The sequence below is a fragment of the Typopeltis vanoorti genome, chromosome 23 (assembly GCF_054136105.1).
Source record: "Typopeltis vanoorti isolate ZY-2024b chromosome 23, IOZ_Tvanoo_1.0, whole genome shotgun sequence".
NCBI classification, from domain to species: domain Eukaryota; kingdom Metazoa; phylum Arthropoda; class Arachnida; order Uropygi; family Thelyphonidae; genus Typopeltis; species Typopeltis vanoorti.
In genome coordinates this window covers 17,583,384-17,608,871 of record NC_143571.1, presented here as the reverse complement: position 1 = coordinate 17,608,871, position 25,488 = coordinate 17,583,384, and the positions used below count along the sequence as shown (strand labels likewise).

General features: G+C 37.9%; 1 protein-coding gene across 1 annotated transcript in view; it reads left to right on the top strand.

Moving 5' to 3' along the window:
• Hdc (histidine decarboxylase) overlaps positions 1-25,488 on the top strand; it is a gene marked incomplete at its 5' end in the record, with an annotated part of 294,140 nt that overhangs the window by 82,022 nt on the left and 186,630 nt on the right. The window contains one exon of the mRNA XM_090413242.1: positions 24,327-24,470. Within this exon, the coding sequence (XP_090269368.1) occupies positions 24,327-24,470 (144 nt within the window). The remainder of the gene's footprint in view (positions 1-24,326; positions 24,471-25,488) is intronic.

The following is a 25,488-nucleotide window of genomic DNA, read 5'->3' as shown; positions in this document are numbered from 1 at the left end:
GCATTACTTCAACCTTAGTATCACTTCTGTGTCTGGCTCCCACTGATGACATCTCAGATTTCAGCAAGATGAGTACTTTGATTTGATTTTATTTGTTTTTCATTTTGATTTTATTTTCCTGGTGCTAGTGGTGATTTTTCTCCCACTAGCACTAGTTTTTTTTTTAAAGTAAATATTAAGATTTCTTGTAGTCCAGTTAATATCTGCATTACAGGATTACTTTTGGTGGTATCATGGCTGCCATTTTATAGTAGCTAAAATAGAGCATTTGAAGGTGGTGTAGAATTATTTCTGTATCACAGGATTATTTAATTCTCTGTCTTATGACTGAAAGGTTTTTTTCCTCTCTTTACGCAGAGGTTTTAGTCTTTTTCCCCAACTGAGATAATGGTACCAATTCCTCCAAGGGATTGAAATTCGAGGATGTGAAGAAGCAAGATGGGTGATTAAGGTTTTAAAAGAGATAGCTGGTGCTAATAAGATTTATTCTTTCACCCCTATGGTGGAGGGAAATATTTAATAGTAGATAAAGATATGGAAACAAGGGACAAACTCTTATAGGGTTTTACTTTCGAAGGCAGCACAGTTATTCCTGTAATGGTCAGGAGCCAGGTAAAAACAGTAAAAATCAAAAGATTTCCAGTGGAATATATAGAGATTCTGTATATGAAATTCTTATACAGACATTCTCAAAATGAGGTAATATTAATACATATGAAAGGGTTTATCAAGTGAAGATCCAAACTGATTTTCTGGTTATCTCACCTTCACAATGGATGTGAAGATGTCCTACCAGATTTTGTCAACATTGGTACAACCTGAGTTGTGGTAAACTATCCCAGAGTACAAAGGCAGCACCTGCATTGTGGTTCATAGGATCACTTAGGTGGTAACTGCCCCAAATCAAAATGTTTCAACTGTATGGAGATCGGACATATCTCTAATCAGCTTCTCAAACCTTGTGAGAAATGCAAAAGTTCTGAACACCATGTTAACACCTGTCCTTTTAGAACTTTCAATGAAAGAGTGAGAGCACTGGTAGATCCAATTAAAACACTGTATATATATATATATTAGGATAACCAAGTAATTTTATAAACTTGGTTATTTTAACTCCTAATCCCAAGTATGCAAACAATTAAGTTTGCACCTGAAACAAAGTTCAAGTCTAAAGATGGTACAATACCTTTATTTTATATATATATATATATATATATATATATATATATCAGAGAGGCATAATGAAGAGTTTCTAGATCTTCCAATTCAGTCTAGTAAAGACGACACTTTTAAACAAACGACACTTGGTAAAATCACAGAAAGTGCATGACCAAATCAGCTAGAAATTATTCCCAAAATTCCAGAACTGCAGGAGCTACTTTCCCAGTCAAATATGGATGGAACAACATCAGCTGAAATTACATAATGAACCTAGTATAGCAACTGAACAGATATAAGATGAAATGCAAAAACATGAAACTCTTGTACAAAGAGAAACTGGAGGAGAAACAGAAAAGCAAGTAAGACAACTGAAAGAACTTGATATGCAGACAAGATCACCAAGAAGGAAAGATGAATTAATAAAAACTGAAGATAAAAAAAAATTAAAAAAAGGAATTACATCTAAAAAGTTATTCATAAAAAATGTAAAGATGGAGAAGATTGCAGATCAACAAATGAAAACACTTTATGCTCATAAGAGCTTATGGACTATGAAGAATCATCTCATGCTAATAAAGAAAAAGCAAGAGATAAAATTAAAGAAAAAAATAATAAAGTTTACTGATTCAAAGTTTTCTCAATACGATCATCATCTACATGAAAAGAAAATAACTAGCTTCCAAATTAGAACAATAGGCATGAAATTTAAATAATGGAAAGCAGCATTAAAAAACTGGAAAATAGTTTATAAGAAGCAGGCTATGCACTTGCTCCTTCACAGATTGAAGAAAACATCATCAGGTTCATTCAAAATCTAAAAGTTCAAGACTTACCAGTGATGCTTCACTAATCATAGCATCTCCTTTTTGCATTGCCTCATTAAATGTCCGAGGATTCCACAGGCAAATTAAACAAGAAACTATATGGAAACTTATGCTATGCTATAATATCAGGTTTTTGTTTCTCCAAGAAACATATTTTTACAGATATAAAAATATAAAAACTTTAACAGATAGATATCCATTTCTTTCTTATTGGAGCTTTGGAAGATTTAACAGGGCTGGAGTAGGAGTTCTTATTCTTGCCCCTGTCATTGGGTCATTTTGTAATATTCAAAGAGATACAGAAGGGAGAATTTTGACAATAGACTGGAAATACTGTGGATGTGTAATAAGGTGATTAAATGTATATGATCCATCCAATGGAACAGTTAGATGAAAATACTTCCAGGAATTAGAGCCATATTTATATGGTGCCCACTAAATCATAGCAGCTGGAGAGTGGAATTGTATTAAAAACCTCCCCATTAGACAAAATAGGAGGACACCCAGGATTGGAAAAGTAGGATATGCACAGTTGAAAACATGTCTCAACAATGATGGAGGATTTGTAATCCTAATCTCCAGGCTTACGCATACATGAATCAAAAACAAATCATTGATTTGTTTATACGGGAATTGTGGTGAATGAAGTGGAGGTGAATAGTCTATTACAAAACCTTAATGTGAATACATCTGTGGGATTGGATGGTATACCAGCACGGGTCTTATGTAAAGCGGCTAAAGAATTGTCAGTGCCCTTGACCATATTGTTCAATCTGAGTCTTGGGTCTGGTTTAGTCCTGAAGGGGTGGAAATAGGGGAAAATAGTTCCACTGCATAAAGGAGGATCCAAGACTGCTGTTGCAAATTGCTGACCGATCAGCATATCAGGAGTCATTGTCAAGTTCTTGGAGAAAGTAGTCAAAAAGAAAAATACAGGAATGGATTGATGAAAATGAGATACTGTATGGGGGACAGCATGGTTTTGTGAAGGGTAGATCATGCCTCAGTAACTTGCTCAAGTTTTATAACACAGTGATGGCTGAACTGGATAAGGGTAATGGGTTTACAGTGATACTGCTGGACCTGGCTAAGGCCTTTGACAGGATACTACATGGAATTCTAATCCATAAACTGCACCATATGAGGATGGATATAGGGTTGGTGAGATGGATAGGTGGGTGGTTGATGGAGAGATATCAGAGAGTAGTTTATTCAGGAGTAGAGTCCAAAAGACGGCCTGTGACTAGTAGTGTGCCGCAAGGTTCTGTTCTTGGACCATTGGCATTGAATTTGTTCATTAATGATACAGGAAAAGATCTGAGAGGAACTGTTCAGTTATTTGCCAATGATGCAAAGTTTGGTAGAACAATAGTTAATACACATGATGTCAAAATTTTGCAGGATGGTTTGGATAGATTGGAGGACTGGGCTAAGGAGAATGGATGTCAATTTAATGTGGTAAAATGTAAGGTTATGCATTTTGCGGTGAAAAGGTTAACAGCAGTATACCACATTGGTGGAACTGTACTCCAGGAGATTGATGAGGCCAGGGATTTGGGAGTGTTGGTGGATAGGGAGTCGAAGTTTAGGGGGCACATTGCAAAAGTGGCTAAATCAGCTCATCAAATCACTTGGTTGCTGAAGAATACATTGAAGAGCAGAGACAAGCAAGTTATTGTTCCTCTGTATTGAACCCTGATAAGATCCCATCTCGACTACTGTGCCAGATTTGGTCACCTGGGTTTCTTCTAGATGGGGAGGAGGTAGAGAATATCCAGAGGCTAGTGACCAAGATGATAACAGGTCTATGGAATGAACCTTATGAGAACAGGTTGAAGATTTGTGGGTTGCAGAAATTGTTTGATAGGCAGAAAAGCGGGGATATGATTGAGATTCAAATTACTGAAGGGTTTCTATAAGATTAATTCAGAGGCTATTTTTGAGAACAGGACTGGTGGTGGGAGGACTAGGGGCCATCCATGGAAGCTGGGCAAGAGTGTGGTTAGTAAGGATATTAGAGCTACTTTTTTTTTTACTTTTAGAGTGGTAAATGAATGGAATAAGCTGCCAGAGTCTGTTGTGGGTGCTATGAGTGTGAATGAGTTTAAGGCAAAGTATGATAGATACTGTGTGAATGTCGAATAGTTGTGATGGACATGATGTTCAGGTCCTCCCTCGATGAGTCTAAGGACTCTTTGGAGTTGCCTGTAGTAATAATAATAATAATAATAATAATAATTCAGATAAAACATCTTGACATCAACAGGTCAGATCATTATCCAGTTCTGCTTAAGTTCCATTGCACGGAACAAGCAGACATCTGTTCTGAATCATGGAGACTTCCACCATATTTTCCTTTGATCTTTTCAACCAAATTCTAGACCCTCTATTCAAATTGGAATAATGTTACCTTGAATTTGGATAAGTGGTTAAAATTCAAACAAGCAGTAAAACTAAATATAATGGAATGGGGAAAGGAACAGGCGTTCTTCAAAAGAAAAAAGTTCAAAGACCTGTATAAAGAGAGAAGCAGTAATTAGAAACATTAACGTAGAGATAGAAGCAGTCATTAGAAACATTAACATAGAGATAGAATTGGGAAGGCAGAAACAAGTAGAAAAAATAAATTTTAAAATAAGAATACAACAGCACTTAGTAGATTGCCTTTCAGCTGCATTCTTCAATACACAATTCACTAAATTCTGCAAAGAAAGGACTATCACTCAAGTCTGCGTTGATGGTGAAGACATGTCCACCACTTAAGACATCCTTGACTCCTTTCATAAACACTACAAAAATCTGTTTGAATTTTGTTTGAAAATTATAACTCTTGAAACGTTAATGGCTTTCCTGTTCATATTGAAGATGGGCTTGACAGACCCATTACAGCATCTTAAGTTACCACAGCCTATTATTATTATTATTATTATTATTATTATTATTATTATTATTACCCAAGACCCCATGGAGTCAAAGACTCATCTAGGAGGTCCTTTTATCATACACACAGCTCATCATACTGTGCTTTAAACACATTCAAATTCTCTGCAGACATCACACTCTCAAGGAAGGCATTCCAATCAGGAAAAGCATTCCAAGTCTGCATGAAAAAAAACTTCTCACTCCCCTACCCACACCCTCTTTATACAGTTTCCAGGCATGACCTCTGGTTCTCCCCTGATCTCCCACTATTTTCTGTAGAACCTCTCCAGCATTGATCCTATAACAACTCCTTAAAAACTTGTAGGTCTCTATCATATCCCCCCCCCTTCTCCTCCTCCTCCTCCTGTCCACCAGACTCTGCAAGTTGCATCTTCTCAATCTTTCCTCATACTCGACATTCCAGAGGTTAGAAACTACCTTAGTCACTCCTCTGGACCCTTTCCAATATCTCTTCGTCCTTCTGAAAACCAGGTGACATAATCTGGGCACAATAGTCCATGTGTGGCCTAATCAAAGCCTTATACAATGGAACAAGAATCTCCCTACTTCTATGAGTCAGTGTCCTCTGCATCATTCCCAGAAGCCTTTGTGTTTTCTTCACAATTTTGGCTATATGTCCCCTAAATTTCAGATCCTTATCCACCATCACCCCCAGAACGTTTATTTCCTCCAGGTCCGAAAGTATATCCTCACCAAGCATAAATTCTGCATCCCATATTTGTTTTCCAAATTTTAAAACCTTACATTTTGCAACATTGGACTTACATCCTCATTCCTGTGTCCAATCACTCAATTTATTTAAGTCTTCTTGTAAGGCCACAACATCTTCTCTACTACTCATGGTTCGAGCCAACTTTGCATCATCTGCAAACAACTGAATATCTCCATTCAAATCTTCTCCTATATCATTAATATATAAGTTAAACAGCAATGGCCCTAAAACAGATCCCTGAGGCACACCACTAGTTACTTTCCTTTTCCTGGATATCAATCCCTCATACACAACTTGTTGATACCTATCAGATAGCCAGTCTCCAATCCAATGCACCAATCTAATATCCAGCCCTATCTGTTCTAGTTTGGCTATCAGCTTATCATGCGGTAACTTATCAAAAGCCTTTGCAAAATCCAAGTATATTACTGTATATCCTTTTCCTCTGTCCATGGAAGCTGTCACCTTATTGTAATAAATAAGTAGATTACTTAAACATGACCTTCCTTTAGTAAATCCATGCTGTCCATGAAAGATAATACCATTGTTGTCAACCCCATTCTGGATCCTAATTTTCACAAGCTTCTCCAACAACACCTGACACACAGGTGTGTGTGTCAGGTGTTGTTGGAGAAGACCTGACACACAGATAGGCCCATAGTTTGATGCTTGAGTTCTGTCACCTCCTTTATGAAGTGGTGCAATCTTGCCCTCCTTCCACTCCTTGGGAACTTAACTCAGTGCAAGATCGTTATTCAAAAAATATGTTAAGGCTGGCATCAACTACTTGGCACATTCCTTCAGAATATGTGGTGATATATTATCAAGTCCACAGCCTTATTTACATCTGGTTTGCTCAACTCCCCATACACCTCTTGCTCACTTACAGTCAGTCTCTCTTCCCCATCATCAACTGCTCTCAATCTCTCCAGTATTGAAAGATCTTTATGAACTGCTCATTAAGTATCTCCACCACACCTTCTGCAACAGCTTCCTTTATACCATTTTCTCCAATCAATTTCATCCTTCCATAATCATTGTTTCTTTTGCTGGCTACATAACAAAAGAGTTCCTTAGGATTCCTTTTGGTTTCATTAGCTAACTGCTGTTCATACCTCTCTTTAGCTACCCTCACCAACCAAATCGCTCCCCTTGCTTGGTCTTTGTGGTCCTCATGGAATTGGTATTTCCACTTCTCTTATGCTGCCTCCATAATGCCTTTTTTCTCTGTATTGCATCCCTAATCTTCTTATTCATCCATTTCAAACCTACCTTATTTAACCGTCTTGCCCTTGGAATACATTTAGACATTGCATCTACTAGATAGTTTTTGAAAATCCACCAAGCTGCCTTGATCTCTTTTCCAGCTAACTCCTCATTCCATGTTACACCTGCAAGCTGTCCCCCTGAGCTCTTCATAATCACTCCCCCCCTGCCTCTTGTAGTTACACATATACTCTTCCTTTTCTTACAGACGTCCTCACACTGCTGGCAACCACCCAGGTAATCACCTCATGGTCACTCTCACCAATTGGCAGGTGATTTGACACTTCATTTATAATTATATCCTCTAATGAGATGACCAAATCCAAGATCCTAAATCCTCATGTACCCTCTGTTACATACTGTCTGAGGTAGTTACCCCTCATAAACTCAAGAAACAAACTTATTTTTTTACTTCCAGTTGCTACTCATCATTCCAATCTATATTGACATAATTAAAATCGCCCATAATGGTCACTCTTTTTTTATTTACTTCGCTAATTTGATTATATTATAGATTTCATGGTCACTACCATCCACATTTCCTGGTCTATAAGAACATCCAACCAAGTATTTCATTCCATTCACCTCTATCTTACACCATACTGCCTCAAAACCACTGGCACTATTTCCCTCTTGCATCTCTACTTTTTATTTACCCCCACTACCTTTTTACCCCTTCTAACCTCATGAAACACTTCATACCCTTCCATCTGTATTCCTGTCAGGATGTCATCCTCATCTAACCATGTCTTGCTTATTTCATGTCAAACAAGAAAATTCCCTGCACCTGATGGTCTAGGGATAAAACTTTACCATGAGGCCTGGGATTTTAATCTTCCCATTGTAGTTATACTATTTAATTCTTTTCTCTAGTCAGGATACATACCAATTTGTAGCAAGTCACATCATCCTCATTCCAAAACCTAATGGAGATCACGACTTAACCTGCAGCTGGAGACCTATTTCTCTATCTAATATTGACTACAAGATATTTTTCCACATTGTCAATAACAGGCTCAAAGTGGGAATGAGATACATAATCAAAAGCACACAGGTGTATGGAGTTCCAGGCTGAGTAGCAGAATTTAGTCTGTTTCTGCTACATGATCTAATCTGCTTAGATAATATGAAAAATCAGTCAATGGCAGTGTTATCAGTAGACCTTACTCAATTTGATAATGTCCTGCATCTAACTATTTGTTTTGCATCCTCCAGCAAATTGGTCTAGGTAAAAAGCTTCTATCCATTATCAAAGAAGCCTGTACCAATTCAACTGCCCAACTCCTAGTTAATAGGTTCTTGTCAGACTCCATCAAAATTTGAAAAAGAGTCAAACAAGGTTGTCCTCTTACAGTGAGTGGAACCTCGATTGTTGAACGACTCTCATCTCGAACAAATTGATTCCCTAACATATTTTCCAAACGAAAAATGCATCAGTTTCCGAACAGAATCTCGGTTCCCGAGCAGGCAAACTGACAGCCACGTGCTCCGGTGGGCTGAGATTACAATGGGAGAGCATCAGTTACGCCGCAGCCTCCACTCAGCGCAGACACCTGCTGGAATTTCTGGAGAATTAATTAATTTAAAACACCTATTGTATATTATTATTATTATTATTAAGGTGCCTTCATGGAGTCAAAAGACTCATTGCGAGAGACCCAACATTGCATACTAACCATTATTCACACAATACCTGTCATACTTCCCCTTAAACTCATTCACATTCTTGAATTTGCAGGGCATTTTACTGCTTTTCTTTGTATTATTTTGTGTTTTTTTTTATAAATTATTATTAAATAAGCCACTGTGGGGCCTAAGAAGGATAGTGATAGAGCAAAGCAAAAAGAAAAGTTAGAACCACGATAGAGGTGAAAAAAGAAATCATATCCAAACATGAAAATGGCGTTCGCGTCTCGGATCTTGCTATGCAGTTCGGAATAGCAAAATCAACGATCTGTGCAATATTCAAAAATAAAGAGGCAATCAATTTTTGTCTATATTTTATCTATTTATTGTCTTTATTCTTTTTGTGTAAGATTCTATGCATTTTCATTGCTTTTTTGTATACGATTTTATGCAAAAAGTAAAAAAGTTATAAAGGTCTAAATAAGCAATCATCTGGGGTTTGGGAATGGATTAATCCATTTTACATTAATTCGTATGGGAAAATGGTTTCAGTTTTCAAACAGATCAGTTTGAAAACTGAAACCATTTTTTTTGAACAGCCTTTAGGAACGAATTATGTTCGACAACCAAGGTTTGACTGTAGTCTTTTGCTCTTTGCATTGGTTCTTGAACCTTTCTTACAAGAAGTCGACAATACACATGATGTGCAAGGAATAACAGTTCCTTCAACTATGAAGGAAAATAAGATATTAGATGTAGTGTGCACTTTGAAGGATTTCATATATATCTCTATATATTCTATATATATATATATTTCATATATAGTATAAGTGAGGCCTTATCAAGGCCTTGTAAAGAAGCGAAATAACATCCATATCTTTACATGTAAATGTTCTTTCAGCATTGCAATTATCTTTTGAGTTATATTTGCAATCTTTGCTACTACATGGCCCCTGAACTTCATCTTACTATATACTAACACTCCATGATTTCTAGCCTCATCAGTTTCTTCATGCATAATCCCACAAATATAATATGACATTGAATATTTAACCATGCTAAAGTGAATGACTTGACATTTACTGACATTGAACTGACATCCATTTTCCCATACCCACAATTCAGCCCATTCAAATCATTCTGCAAGTACTGCATATCAACGGCATTCCTGATTACCCTACCTATCTTTGCATCATTAGCAAATAGCTATGTCACTTGTCAAATCCTTCCCAATATGATTAATGTACAGATTGAATAACAGTGGACCAAACACTGATCCTTGTGGTATATCACTGGTTTTTTTTAAAAATTTTTTTTTTATTAATCTTTGTATTGGTTATGGGCAGTACTACTCTTACATCTCGTCCATACTTGATATAGGCCTAAGCCTTCACAAGTGTTTTACCCTATGCCTGTTCTAGTTATCATTGAAGTCATTCTCTGGTGGCAGCGCAATGTCACCAGTGTGCCCTGCAGGGCCCTCAAGGAAAGAACTTTTATATCCTTATGCATAAGCCCAAGCTGTTTTAAGTCTTTATAGCTATCTGTGTTCCATATGCCATGTAAATAGTTGGTGGTGCTGGTAAACCTTGGAGTTTCCCCATGCTCTTCCCATATCTTGCTAACTAGATCTTGGTTATTCTTATTATAATTTACCTTATTATTATGGCTATAGGCTAGTGGGTGCCCTGTTCCCACCACCTGGGCATCAACTACCCAAACATCACCATCTCTTTTAATCTGGCTTACGCAAACCTGCGGAGATCCTATAATGTGGTTCCACCGTAGTCTCCCAACCTTTGTTCTTAAAGTGGTTGTTCAGAATGGAGACCATGGCATCATGCCTCCGCATGCAGACCCCATGAGTGCAGAAGCAACACTGGGCTATATGAGACAATGTCTCACTGTAGTGGCAGCCAGCCCTACAGTTTGAGTTATCACTACCCCATCGAGCTGTGCAGGCTTGAGTGGGCAGGGCATTGATCCTCGTCCTGATAAGGTCAATGTACTCGAACCCAGGGAGGAGTCTGGTACCATCCCTTACCCAGTCATGCTGGGAAGGCACCAGATATGACTCTTTTGAAGGAGCACCATCTGCAGAAGATTGCAGCAAAGACGCCCATCTCTTGTGTTCTGCAGGTGCTGACTCAATTAAGGTACCTTGATAATGGGACCAGCCATTAACTTGCCTAAGGTCTTCTTGTATTAATGGGCTATAGAAAGCCTCTCTGCAGATAGGGGAAGAAGATAGTTCTAATTTCGCGATTCTGGGCAGCGCTGTGGGATCAGCCATCTAAGTGATGGAACCCCAAGCCTCATTCTTCACCCTCACTTGGAAATATGCAGTAGGGGGTGTCAGGCGGCAGTCAGAGCCATGATCTCATGGCTGAACGGATAGCCCTGTTCATTCAGGACAGTACTGAGATATATGTCCTACCAAGCACCAACTTGTGGTAAAAGCGAGGTAAGAGATAGTGGGAAAGGAGAAACAGTCTTGACTGGAGCTTGAGAGGAGCTTTCCTCAAAGAAGCGATCCCAGCTTCTATGATAGAAGGGACAGTAGACCTTCCCTTTGGGGTGAACATGATACTGAGGTCTCCATTCTTCCTGGAAGAATGGAGATTCTTCCAGGATGGTCAAAACATGCAATGGCCTCCCGTGCAGGGAAAACTCTATAGTGTTGACCTTAAGCTTCTTGAGGGGACAAGAGCTAAAGAACAGGACTTCTCTACATGAATAGAAAGGTCTTGAATAGAGAAAAAGTCAGCTGCCCAGTCAAGGAGTTCCTGCAAGCCTACCTTAGTAGAGGCTACGAGAATAAGATCGTCCACAAAGGCCATAGCATTAAAGGAAGAAGCACCTAGAGAGTAGCCTATATGGCTAGGAAGAGAGTGAAGAAATTCATGTATGATGCTGTTAAAGAAAAGGGGAAATAGAGGATCACCTGGCAAACACCCCACACTGTGGGAATAGAAGTCGCTGTAGTGATAGTGATGGAACTACTCAAGTATAGCTGCATAACATAGGAAAGAAAGAGTTCTGGACATCCAGCAATAGACAGCACTCGAAGGAGAGCAGGAAGGGAGATGCTATCAAAGGCCTTTTGGAGGTCCAGCGATGCCATATATAAAGACTTAAGGCGACGGCGGGAATCAGAGAGAAGAGAAGAAAGAAGACATATATTCTCGGCACAGCCATCCGAAGGGACAAAAGCTCTCTGTCTATAATATTGCTGTATATGTTGCTGAAGTCATTTAACTAAGATTTTATGATAGAGTCTTAAGTATCACAGGGGAGATGGTACTAAGTCTAAAGTCTTATGCACAGCTTGAAGTTTCTTTCTTTGGAATGAAGATAGTTCTTGAAGCACATAGGTATGGGGATATTGCTTTACTGGAAAGGAGAATGCCCAGTAATTCTTGAAGAATCTTCAACGACAGCTTCCGAAGCCTAGATGCAGGAAAGCCATCAGATACAGAGGCAGAGAAATTGGATGGAAGAGCTGCTTTGATCTCCTGGAAGGAGACAGGCTGGTAAATCTTACAGACTCACCTCCCCCATATACCACTTTTTGATATCTGTCAGTCAGCTATCCTCTTATCCAGGCTAATATTCTATAATCCAAACCATATTCTCCAATTTATGCAACAGTCTACCATGCTGTATTCTTTCAAAAGCCTTAGCAAAATCCCAAAGTGTCATGATGTATCCGTTCCCCTTGTCTAGTTCAATGGTAACATTAATATAGAATGTGAGGCACTAAAACATGACCTTCTTTTAGTAAACCCTTGTTACTCATTGCAGAGTAGAGAGTCTCTGTCAACCCATTTCTGAATGCGAGCCATAACCAATTTTTCCAAAATCTTCACAACCACTCCTGGGATACTAATTGTTCAATTGTTGGATACATCAGTCTTTGCATCACCCCTGTGCAATGGAATTACCATATATTCTTTCCATTCCTTCAGAATCTTACCTGTTCTAAGACTCATATTAAACAACCTGGTCAAAGGAATAGCCATATAATAAATTTAGTTTAATCCTTTATCCAAGTGTAAGCAAACAAAGTTTGTGCCTGAAGTATCTTTAGGACTGAGGCAACTCGTGGTAAAGGTGGAACAAGCTGTCATCACTCCTTGTCTTAGTATCTCCCATAATCAGTGGTGAGCCATAAGGGGCTCGCCCAAGCCCTTTGTTAAATTTTTCTCAAATTTGCGAGCCCCTTGTTCTTCTTGTTTACTTTTTTATTTTTTCAAAAAAAAAAAAGAAACATAATTTTTTAAAATATATTAAGCGACAAACTCATACGGTAACCTAACAAAGTGATTTTATTAAATAAAATATTATAGTTACTCTTACTACCATTTTACAAATAAGAATTCACTTTTGGTAATCGCATATAAATAAATAGGACTATAAAATAATGCTCCTTGATTGATACTGTTGATTATCACTTGAAGTATAAAAACAAAAGAGAAATATAATGTACTTCAATATTATTGTGTTTAGATAATATTATTTATTATTTATAGATTGTTTGTCATAAAAACTTCTATCGCAAACAAAAGAAATTTATTTTGTTTATAAAAAATGCGGACTATTTCATATGTGCGATTATAAAAGATTTTATTCTTAGTATATTTTGATAGTAAAAAAATGTTTTTCTTATGTAAAATAAATTAACACAGATGATTGTGTGCAAATATTTCATGTTTAGATCATGAAATATTGGTTTAAAAATGATAGCCTTTACAGGTTGTCCCTTCATACTTTTTGATTGGCATTTGTACACAAGCTGTATTAATAAAAGTTTTTGTGTGAAATATGGCTTTTTTTTGCTGGATGATGCGAGCCCTTTATTAAAATTTCCATAGCTCACCACTGCCCATAATGCAAAGCACATCTCCGTGCAGATATGTATAGTGGCTCTTCCCTTAATACTATTGCATTAAGGGAAGAGCCACTACCCAGACCATTTTCGACCTTTATTGAATGTTCAAGTACAGGTCAAACTCCAAAAACTCAGCATTGTTCCCCTAAGTAACAGGCTCATCCTGCCACTGAGAAGAACTCTCAGCATTGGCTCTACTCCATGGCAGGCTTGCCTCACCACTGAGCAGAGCCGCTCATTTGCTGATATGTCATCTGAGGGATAACAGCAACAGCTGTGCCTCAGTTAACTTCATGGGCTACAGCATTGCCATTCATTACTCTCCCACTCAGGACTTGGATGACAGCAACAGCTGAGCCTCAGTTAAAACTTCATGGCCTACAGCATTGCAACTCATCACCCAAGCTTCCAACCGGTTTCGACCTTTATTGAGGGCTATTCAGTGGGAGCCAGACTAGAGGTGGTGATACCAAGGTGGAAGCAATGGAGAAGTCATATTTATCTATACGAGTTGCCAAAAGGCTTCTCACTTTATTATTAAATCACTCTGGATGTAGAGAAAGATGTTGGAAGTGTTTTTCCAGTTGGTTAGACTATAATAAATTTAGTTTAATCCTTTATCCAAGTGTAAGCAAACAAAGTTTGCACCTGAAGTATCTTCATAACTGAGGCAACTCGTGGTAAAGGTGGACCAAGCTCTCATCACTCCTTGTCTTAGTATCTCCCATAATGCAAAGCACATCTCCTTGTGGACATGCATAATGCTATGCATTAAGGGAGGATCCACTACCCAGCCTGTTTAAGGTGAGACACTTTTTGGCAACTCGTATAGGTAAATATGACTTCTCCATTGCTTCTACCTTAGTATTACCACCTCTGGGTCTGACTCCCACTGACGAGACCTCAATAAAGGTCGAAACCAGTCTGAGTAGTGGCCCTTCCCTTAATGCATAGCATTATACATATTCTGAAGGAGATGTGCTTTGCATTATGAGAGATACTAAGACAAGGAGTAATGAGAGCTTGGTCCACCTTTACCACGAGTTACCTCAGTCCTGAAGATACTTCAGGCGCAAACTTTGTTTGCTTATACTTGGATAAAGGATTAAACTAAATTTATTATAGTCTAACCAAGTGGGAAAAACTTTCAACATCTTTCTCTAAATATAATAAGGTGAGACACCTTTTGACAACTCATATAGGCAGTAGTGAGCTATGGGAATTTCAACAAAGGGCTCGCATCATCGAGCAAAAAAAAGCCATATTTCACCCAAAAACGTTTATTAATACAGCTTCTGTGCAAATGCCAATCATAATGTATGAGGGGACAATCAATGTGTAAAGGCTATCATTTTTAAACAAATATTTCATGATTTAAATATGAAATATTTGCACATAATCAACTGTGTTAATTTATCTTATATAAGAAAAACATTTTTTAACTATCAAAATATAATAAGAATAAAATCTTTTATAATCACACAAATGCAAAATGCAAAATTCCGCATTATTTATAAACAAAATAAATTTATTTTTTTGTGATAGAAGTTTTTATGACAAACAATCTATAAATATTAAATAAATATTATCTAAACATAGCGCATGCGCTTATTTTATTTTCAAACTTGGGCGCATTCGTTATAGAGGAGTTGAAACAATAATTCCAAATAATCTATACACTGCCGAATAGAATAATTTTTGTTAGGTTACCATATGAGTTTGTCGCTTAATATATTTCAAAAAATTATTGTTATTTTTTTTTTTGAAAAAATAAAAAAGTAAACAAGAACAAGGGGCTCGTAAATTTGAGAAAAATTTAACAAAGGGCTCGCGTGAGCCCCTCATATTTACCTATATGTAAATATGACTTCTCCATTGCCTCCACCTTGGTAACACCACCTCTGGGTCTGGCTCCCACTGATGTGCTTTGGCACAGAAGTGGTCCCTTTCCTTGAGGTATGAGAGGCTCTGCTTGGGGTAGGTTTTTGCCTGTCTCTGAGTTTGGCCACCGCTGAGATTATGGCTCTGTCTGTGGTGGGGTGAGCCTGCCACTGGATAGAGCCAATGCTGAGAAGTTCTTCTCAGTGACGGGGTGAGCCTGTCACTGAGTGGAACTATGCTGAGTTGGACAGTCTTTCGGTCACTCGTAGGGTGACCGCCTAATTTTTTAAGAGGTCTTTACTTAAACAGCACCTCAATAAAGGTCGAAACCAGTCTGGGTAGTGGCCCTTCCCTTAATGTATAGCATTATAGCATTATACATGTCTGCAAGGAGATGTGCTTTGCATTATGGGAGATACTAAGACAAGGAGTGATGAGAGCTTGGTCCACCCCTTTACCACGAGTTGCCTAAGTCCTGAAGATACTTGAGGCACAAAGTTTGTTTGCTTACACTTGGATAAAGGATTATCCTATCCCTCTCATCCATCCTAGGACAGGTTGAGTCCCCTCCTAATGAGGGGTTACTGGCATATTAATGCAGCCGGTTCACCACTCCTCTGCTGCATCCCCTAAGAGCGATATTCATGACTGTAATCCGTGTGTGTTCACGGGGCCGGTTTTCCTGCTTGCGGGATGAAAAACCAGATAAACTGGGTGGGGGACCCTGCTGTCCATGCCCAAGACCGACTAACTTGGCTGTGGCTGAGGAAGATCCTTAAGCTCCTCACATCGTTGACGGGCATCGAACCTAGGACACTCCTTCCCCAGGCATATGGTTGCAAAACACATAACCACTAGGCTAACTGCACAGATTTAAAGGATTAAACTAAATTTCTTATAGTCTAACCAAGTGGAAAAAAACTTCCAATGAAATAGCCAGTTCAGCTGAACAGTCTTTTAGCACACATGCTGATATCCCATCAGTCCCTACTTTGCTTTCCGTACAACAGTTGTGACTATTGTAGCCTGCTACTTATAATTTTCATAACTTACATCATCATCATTATGCACACAGTATTCCTTCATCATCGTCCTTTTCTTTTGAATCTCTTGCTTAATAAGATTACACATTCACTTGATTCCTATCCTATTTATTCTTCGAATTCTCAGGATACACTCTGATATTGCATCATTTAAGTATTGTTTAAATACTTTCCATGCACTGTCAATATTCTTTCCATCCATCAACTGATCCCATTCCACTTAACTCAGTATACTACTCAGTTGGTCTTAATTTCCTGCTTTGTAATTCAGCATGCAGCCTTTTCAATGGAACATTCATAAACTTAGTCACTTCCCAAGTGCGTACCACATGATCACTGTCACCAACTGGAGGCAGAATAATTATGCCTTTGACTGACATGCTCTCTGACACTATAATCAAATCTAACACTCTTTGACCTCAAGTTCCTTCTGTCACATGCTGCTTGAGGGAGTTGTTCTGCAACAGTTTAATATATGCATTTTCATTCTTCTCATGAAATTCTACTGTTACCCAATCAATATTTGGATAATTAAAGTCTCCCATTATGATTACTCTTTTTGCACTCATCTTGTTTATTTAGTGATGCATTTCTTCATCACTAGCAACTGATCCACCAGGTCTGTAACAACACCCCACAGATGGCTTCAAACTCACTGCCATATGAAATACTGTTAGTAGTAGTATTACAATCATAGGTCTCAACTCTAGATTTAAGTCATCCGATATCATTAGCAGCATGCCCTCTTCTCTCCTATCCTCTCTGTCCTTTCTAAATATAGTGTACCCTTTACACTCGACACCAGTTAATATGTCTGATTCTGATAGCTAGGTCTCACTAATGCCTACAATCTGAGGCCCCAACATATTGACCAAAGCAACAAACTCTGCTCTTTTGTTTCTGATACTCCTAGCATTTGTGTACAGACATAATAATCTACCTGCATGTTCTTTTGTATACTCTGCAGTCTGCATGACACAGTTGGACAACTTGCAGACCTCATGAAATGCTTTATACATGTAGATATCTTTGTACACTTTTGATGGGTCCGAACCAGACGAACACAAAGTCAAAATCTGCATAAAGATGGCAATAAGGCTGTAGCTTCAATTTATAGGCTAGTCTGCATATATGGAGTTGTGGTGAAGGTCCTGGAGCGATTAGTGAGAAGTAGGATACAGAAATGGGTTGATTACAGCAGTATTCTCTGTGGTTATCAGCATGGGTTTGTCAAGGAGAGATCATGTTTCACTAACCAAGGTGGAAAATACCTTGGACAGGGGAGATGCATATACAGTGGTGTACTTTGATTTTGCAAAGGCTTTTGATAGACTGCCACATGACAAGTTCTTAAATAAATTGAAACAGATGGGGTTGGATAACAGACTTCTGAGTTGGATCAGTGACTGGCTTTCGAATAGGTATTAGAAAGTTGTATATGGGGGTGTGGTATCCCAAAAGAGAAAGGTCACTAGCGGTGTGCCACAGCGGTTAGTTTTGGGGCCATTGTTGTTCAGTTTGCATATTAATGATATCGGGTTGGGTTTAACTAGCGATATGCAGCTATTTGCAGATGATGCAGAACTGGGGAGAGCAATGCAGAGTCAAGCAGATGTTATGGCCTTACAAGAGGACTTGAATAGATTGTATGAATGGGCAGGTAAGTGGAACTGTCAGTTCAATGTTGCAAAGTGTAAGGTTTTGAGATTTGGTAAGCAACGATGGGATGCAAACTATACACTTGGTGGGGAAACTTTAATGGAAGTAGAGGAGATGAGAGATCTAGGAGTGATGGTGGAAAAGGACCTGAAATTCAGGGCAACATTGCACAAGTTGTGAAGCCATCACATCAGATAATGGCAATGATGCATAGGACCCTGACATGCAGAAATGGAGATGTTATGATTCCATTGTATATAAGGCTTTGATCAGGCCTCATATGGATTATTGTGCACAGATTTGGTCGCCAGTCTTTCATCGTGATGAGGATATGTTGGAAAGGGTACAGAGAAGATTCACAAAGGTGCTCAGTGGTCTTTGAAGTGTGGAGTACAAGACTGAGAGAATGTAAGTTTCAAAGCCTCATGAATAGGAGGAAGAGGGGGGGAGTAAGATTGAGACATATAAGCTAGCAGTACAGCAACAAGGGTATGAAGCACCTGTGGCAAGTGTCTAACTTGCACCCCCCTAACCCACAAATGACAAAAACTTTGAAAAGTTTAATGTAACAAGTTAAATTTTACTAAATGCAATATGTTAAATACTTACTATTAACCCCATCAAAATGAGTTGCAGTGTATTGCAGAATTTGTGTGTCTAAAGCAGCATATTGCCAAAATTTAAAATGACAATATAAAATAGTGGACTTTTATATCTATTTATTTATTTTTATTTTTTACATTTTTTACGTTTTGCGCCCCAAACCTAGTTGCGCCCGTGGCAGGTGCCTTTTTTATCACACCCTCGTTACAGCACTCTAAGCTAGTCAGGGATTGTTATCAGGTTGACAAGGAAGAGATTTTTCATAGAATGGGGGAGGGGGGTAGAAAGAGGCCATTGCTGGAAACTGCATAAGGAGAGTATGAACAGAGGAGTAGGTTCTTTGCATGGAGAGTGGTTGGTGAGTGGAATGCATTACCTGAGTTGATGTGTTGTAGGTGTAAACATCAAATCAATTTAAGCCATGGTTGGATGAGCATAATGTGCAATAGTGTGTACCTCCCACAATAATAATAATAATAATAGATTGTTCTGTTCTCATCAACATTTCCAATACATTTCCAGTTCCCATTCCCATTATTAACATAGTTATGTAACATTGTCACTCTTACAATCACATTCTCACCATTCCTCCCTTTATAATTTAGTTTCCTTGACTCAGTCTGTGTTAGGTCTCATACCAGTTATTAGTTTTTCTACACTCCTGATACCAAACGCATTCACGTGTAGGCCGTCCCTCCTATACAAATCCAATCTCCCCTCAAACTCACTCCACACATCCAAAACCTCTCATCCATTCCTTCTACACAACCTTCTACCATGATGGCAAACAACAAAAGGCCATTCTCTTCATACAGAGAGATATGTGATCAGATCCAAGATGCACTCAATTCTAGCCTGCCTTCTGTTACATACTGCCTAGGTAGTTTTCCCTCAAATTCTCAAGAACTTAATTTTCTGTATTTCCAGATGCTATCTTGTCATCCTAATGTATATTGTCATACTTAAAATCACTATAATGATCACCCTTTTCCCATTTGCTTGGCTAATTTCATTATACATTTCACAGTCACTACACTCTGCATTATTAAGTCTATAGCAACATCCAACTACGTATTTCAATCTATTCACTTGTATCTCACACCATGCTGCCTCACATCCATGAGCCTAATTCTTTTCTATCAACAGTACTCCACCTCTCTTTTTTACCTTTTCTGTCTTCATGAAAAATAGCATATCTTCCACCTCTATTCCTGTCAGGATGTCATTCTCATCCAATCACATCTCACTTATTCCAACAATTTTTGGGGGATGAACTCATTCAATACAACAATTTCATTCTACATGTTTCTGATACTACTAGCATTCATATAATATAACCATTCGTTTCTGTATCTGTAACAAGTTTCAGTAACTTTTGTATGCCTTTCCTCTCTCTCTCTCTCTCTCTCTCTCTCTCATTACTCATCTCAGTATCCTCTTCAAACCTGCTCACTCTGACCAGTCTCCATTTCTCTGTTTGTTTGTCCTACACATGCACACTTGTTCTCTCATTCTCTGCACTCATGCTATTCACTTCTCTATTTATAAGAACCACTTTAATCTTTAATTCCTTATTCTTCTGCTTTTCTGCATTACTTTTTACTTGGTCAGATTCATTTTCTATGCTCATTACTTCTCCTTTCCAGCAGCAGTCTCTATAAATGACTGACACCAAAACCATTCAAATGCAGTCCATCATTCTTATACACTTCCATTTATCTTTCAAACTCATCTCACAGATTCACAAACTATGGTCCTTTCTCTTCACTCATTTTCACTAACATATCATTAATAATCGTTGCTCTTCACTTCAACTCATCACTGTCATATCTGGGAAATATGCTACATACTTTTACTATCATAATGTTATCTTTTATTCTGCTCAACAATTTCCTGATATACAGTCTTATATTCTCCTTATTTCCAATTAAGTCATTTGTTCCTACTACCATTACTAGAGCCTCCATAGCTCAGTTGGTATAGACAGAGCCCTTTGTTCAGAAAGACCTGGGTTTGATTCCCATCTATGACATGAGGAACCTTTATCTGATCCTTTATTCTTTAAACTAACGGTGAGTTAGCCAGTCTCATATGGTAGGGTTTTTTTCACCTGGAAACTCGAGTTTTTCGTTCCCCAGAAGAGGCAAACCGACCCCGTGAACACACACACACATATGGATCTACAGTCATAAATACTTAACCTCTTCCTACAAGGGGGGGCTCAACTTGTCCTAATAGGGGTGAGGAGAAAAGGGAGGAAACTCCATACGAATAAATAAATAAACTATCATTACTAATTTCTTTGCTCGCTTACTTCTCATATCCAATTCCTCAATCACTGTACTGATTCTACCTCCCAGAAATCAGATCTTGTGCATCTCCTCATTCACCACACTTCCAATAATCAAATCCTCAAACAATTCCACTCATGTGTCTTTTGTTATCTCTTTCATTCAGATATTATTCATTTAGTCTTCTGCACTCTTCCTTATATATCCATAATTCTCTTCATTTCACTTTGCATCCAATTCATCTCTTCTCTCATCTTCATTAACTTGTCTTTCAAATCTTGCATCATTTTGAGGACCTCTGTAAGAAAAGGGCATATGTGGAACTACAAGGAGTGGGGGGGGGGGGGGGGTTGATTATGAAGAGCTTAGGAGACAGCTTGCAGGTGTAACATGGAATGAGGAGTTAGCTGAAAAAGAGATCAGTGCAGCTTGGTGGATTTCAAAAACTATCTAGTAGATGGAATGTATAAATGTATTCCAAGGGTGAGATGGTTAAATAAGGTAAGTTTGAAATGGATGAATAAAGAGATTAAGCATGCGATACAGAGAAAAAGGGCATTATGGAGGCAGCATAAGAGAAGTGTAAATAACCAGTTCCATGAGGACTACAAAGACCAGGCAGGGGTGGGGGGGGTGACTTGGTTGGTGAGGGTAGCTAAAGAGAGGTATGAACAGCAGTTAGATAATGAAAGCAAAAGGAATCCTAAGGAACTCTTTTGATATGTAGTCAGCAAAAGAAACAATGATTATGGAAGGATGAAATTGATTGGAGAAAATGGTATAAAGACAGCTGTTGCAGAAGGTGTGGTGGAGATACTTAATGAGCAGTTCATAAAGATTTTTCAGTATTGGAGAGATTGAGAGCAGTTCATTATGGGGAAGAGAGACTGACTGTAAGTGAGCAAGAGGTGTATGGGGAGTTGAGCAAACTAGATGTAAATAAGGCTGTGGGACTTGATAATATATCACCATGTATTCTGAAGGAATGTGCCAGGGAGTTGATGCTGGCCTTGACATATTTTTTTAATGAGTCTTGCACTGGGTCAAGTTCCTAAGGAATGGAAGGAGGGCAAGATTGTGCCACGTCATAAAGGAGGTGATAGAACTCAAGCATCAAACTATATGCCTATCTGTGTATCAGGTGTTGTAGTTAAGTTGTTGGAGAAGCTTGTGAGAACTAGGATCCATAATTAGTTTGACAACAATGGTATTATCTTTCATGGACAGCATGGATTTACTAAAGGAAAGCCATGTTTAAGTAATCTACTTATTTATTACAATAAGGTGATTGCTTCCATGGACAGAGGAGAAGGATATACAGTAATATACTTGGATTTTGCAAAGGCTTTTGATAGATTACCACATGATAAGTTGATAGTCAAACTGGAGTGGATGCAGTTGGATATTAGATTGGTGCATTGGATTGGAGACTGGCTATCTGATAGGTATCAACAAGTTGTGTATGGGGGAAGCGATGTCGAGGAAAAGGAAAGTTACTACTGGTGTGCCTCAGTGGTCTGTTTTAGGGCCATTGCTGTTTAACGTTTATAATAATAATATTGGTGAAGATTTGGATGGAGATATTCATCTCTTTGCAGATGATGCAAAGTTGGAACGAACCATGAAGAGTAGAGAAGATGTTGTTGCCTTACAAGAAGACAAGACTTGAATAAATTGAGTGATTGGGCACAGGAATAGGGATGTGAGTTCAATGTTGCAAAATGTAAGATTTTAAAATTTGGAAAACAAAAATGGGATGTATAGTTTATGCTTGGTGAGAATATATTGTTGGAGGTGGAGGAAATAGGAGATCTGGGGATGATAGTGGATAAGGATCTGAAATTTAGTGGATACATAGCCAAAATTGTGAAAACAACACAAAGGCTTCTGGGAATGATGCAGAGGACACCGACTTATAGAAGTAGAGAGATTCTTGTTCCATTGTATAAGGCTTTGATTAGACTACACATGAACTATTGTGCCCAGATTTGTCACCTGGATTTCAGAAGGATGAAGAGATGTTGGAGAGGGTCCAGAGGCGACTGACTAAGGTAGTTTCTAACCTCTGGAGTGTCGAGTATGAGAAAAGATTGAAAAGATGCAACTTGCAGAGTCTGGTGGACAGGAGGAGGAGGAGGGGGGAGATATGATTGAGACCTACAAGTTATTAAGGGGTTGTTATAGAATCAATGCTGGAGTGGTTCTACAGAAAATAGTGGAAGATCAGGAGAGAACCAGAGGTCATCTCACTGGAAGCTGTATAAGGAGGGTGTGAGTAGGGGAGTGAGAAGCAGGTTTTTTTCATGCAGAGTTGTGAATGATTGGAATGCCTTGCCTGAGAGTGTGGTGTCTGCAGAGAATTTGAGTGTGTTTAAAGCATGGTATGATGAACTGTGTGTTTGATAAAAGGACCTCCTAGATGAGGAGTTCCTTTTATCAAACTTTTGACTCCATGGGGTCTTGGGTAATAATAATAATAATAATAATAATTTTTTTTATCATCCACTCTCTATCTTAACATCAGTTGTACTTGCTTTTTTCACTGCCAGGTATACTGCTTTTGGCCAAGTTTTTTGGCATAATTTTTGTCCAAGTCAAGCTGACCATTGCTAATGGCAATTTCATTAATTGACCCATATATACTGTATCAATCATTTTACCTTATTAGGTACATCAACTTAGCTTATCTTAAAAAAAAAAAAAAATCCCATTCAGATGGGTGAGAAGTCTGCCCATAATTGTTCATGACTCCATGGAGGTCTTGAATTATGATTATAATAATAATATTTATTAAATGTGTGAGATTCTCATTACTATTATGCAGGAAAAATCTGCTTTTAAGATTGTTTTAGAAAAGTCCATAACCAAGTGACATTTTTTTGGCTTGTACATTTCATTTATTTTTCTAAAATGGTCATCTATATCACAACAGTAACATTATTTTTTTTTCTTAAAATATGAATCGAGGATTTTGTTTCTCTTTCTAAAAACAATAATTTCCCTTCCTTTAACTAATGATTTCTGTTGTTGAAGAGGATATTTAAGTGGTTTAGACTGCTGTTTAAATAAATTCATCTCTAACAAGATTCTTTAATTTCTTTTGTTCAAGAAAATGAGATGTGTTAAAAATTTCATAAATGCTTTCATCTGATACTGATGACCCCATATGAGGGAGTGATGAATAATGACTTATTAAATATTTCAGTATATGCACATTGTTGTGTGAACTTTTTTTTTTCTTATAAAACAAATCTTTGAAACCACAGGATTTCAAGAAATAGGCATGAAGAGATAAAACTATCTGTGTTCATGAACTCATAAGATAGGAAAAAGTAAAATGAATAAATCTGTACTTTCAACTTTTCATTAGATTTATGTCTTACTTACTGCTCCTTTTCTTTTAATTCTCTTTCTCACTGTGTAAAGGCACACTCATCAGTAGAGAAAGCTGGTCGTATGTGTCTCATCACCATGCGATACATTGAGAGTGATGACAACATGAGCATGAGAGGAGACAGACTCTCAGAAGTACTTTATAAGGATATTGAAGAAGGTCTCATTCCATTTTTTGTAAGTTACTTTTATATAATATAGTAATATAGTTTCTTGCAGATACCAAACTGCTGATTGTTCTTTCAGTAAATAGATGATGAAAAAACTATATTATCATCTAAAGAGTATTTTATAACACATTATTTTAATATTATTTAACAAATTTTGAAGCTGAGAAACATGCTTTTTGATTTGGTACTAGTCCTTTGTATGATTGGTGCTGTGCATCCAAAAATATGCAGTTGTTCCTCACTATAGAAAATATCAGTATGATGAATTTATAGTGAATTCATAATAATTTGCTTTACTATAAAACGTCACAATGTCTCATAACATTGCGGTGCAATGATTAAGGAAATTTGCTGCAAATCTTTCACTATAAGAAATATTTTGCTTTGCTGTGCTTTATTACAGCCAACATGGATCATCCCTTCTTTTTTGTTTGTCCCCCCCCTTGTTTTTTTTTTTTATGTTGACTATAGTTGCATACATTGCATGCCCTACTCGTTATTTAACTCTTCTTCCATATCAATAATGAAAAATAATGTAATGAATTAGTTTTATTACAGGATCACGGAAAAATTACAGTTATTCAAAAGAATTGTGAATGATCGTGCCAGCCTGGTTGGCTGAGTGGTTAGTATATCTGCTCTTCAACCAAAAGGCTGCAGGTTTGAATCCCACTGTGGGCATGGATGTTTGTGATTCTCTGTGGAAATACTGCTGGTGGGTGGTAGATGGCATTGGTGTAGTTGCGGTTAGAATGAGTTGTAGAGTAGACAGAGTTATAGAGTAGATGCCCTCCCTCGATGAGTCTTTGGACTCTCTGGAGGTGTCATATAATAATAATAATAATAACTGCAACAGCAATGTCACCTGATCTTTATGAGATCATCCACATTATTGTGCTTAAAACTGTGACAACAACAATCCTATATTGCCTTTTCCATTTTTTTCTACTCGACTTGCAATTACTCTACAGCATCCAAACAAGCCTATATTTATCCCATTCCAAAAAAAAAAAAAAAAAAGTGAT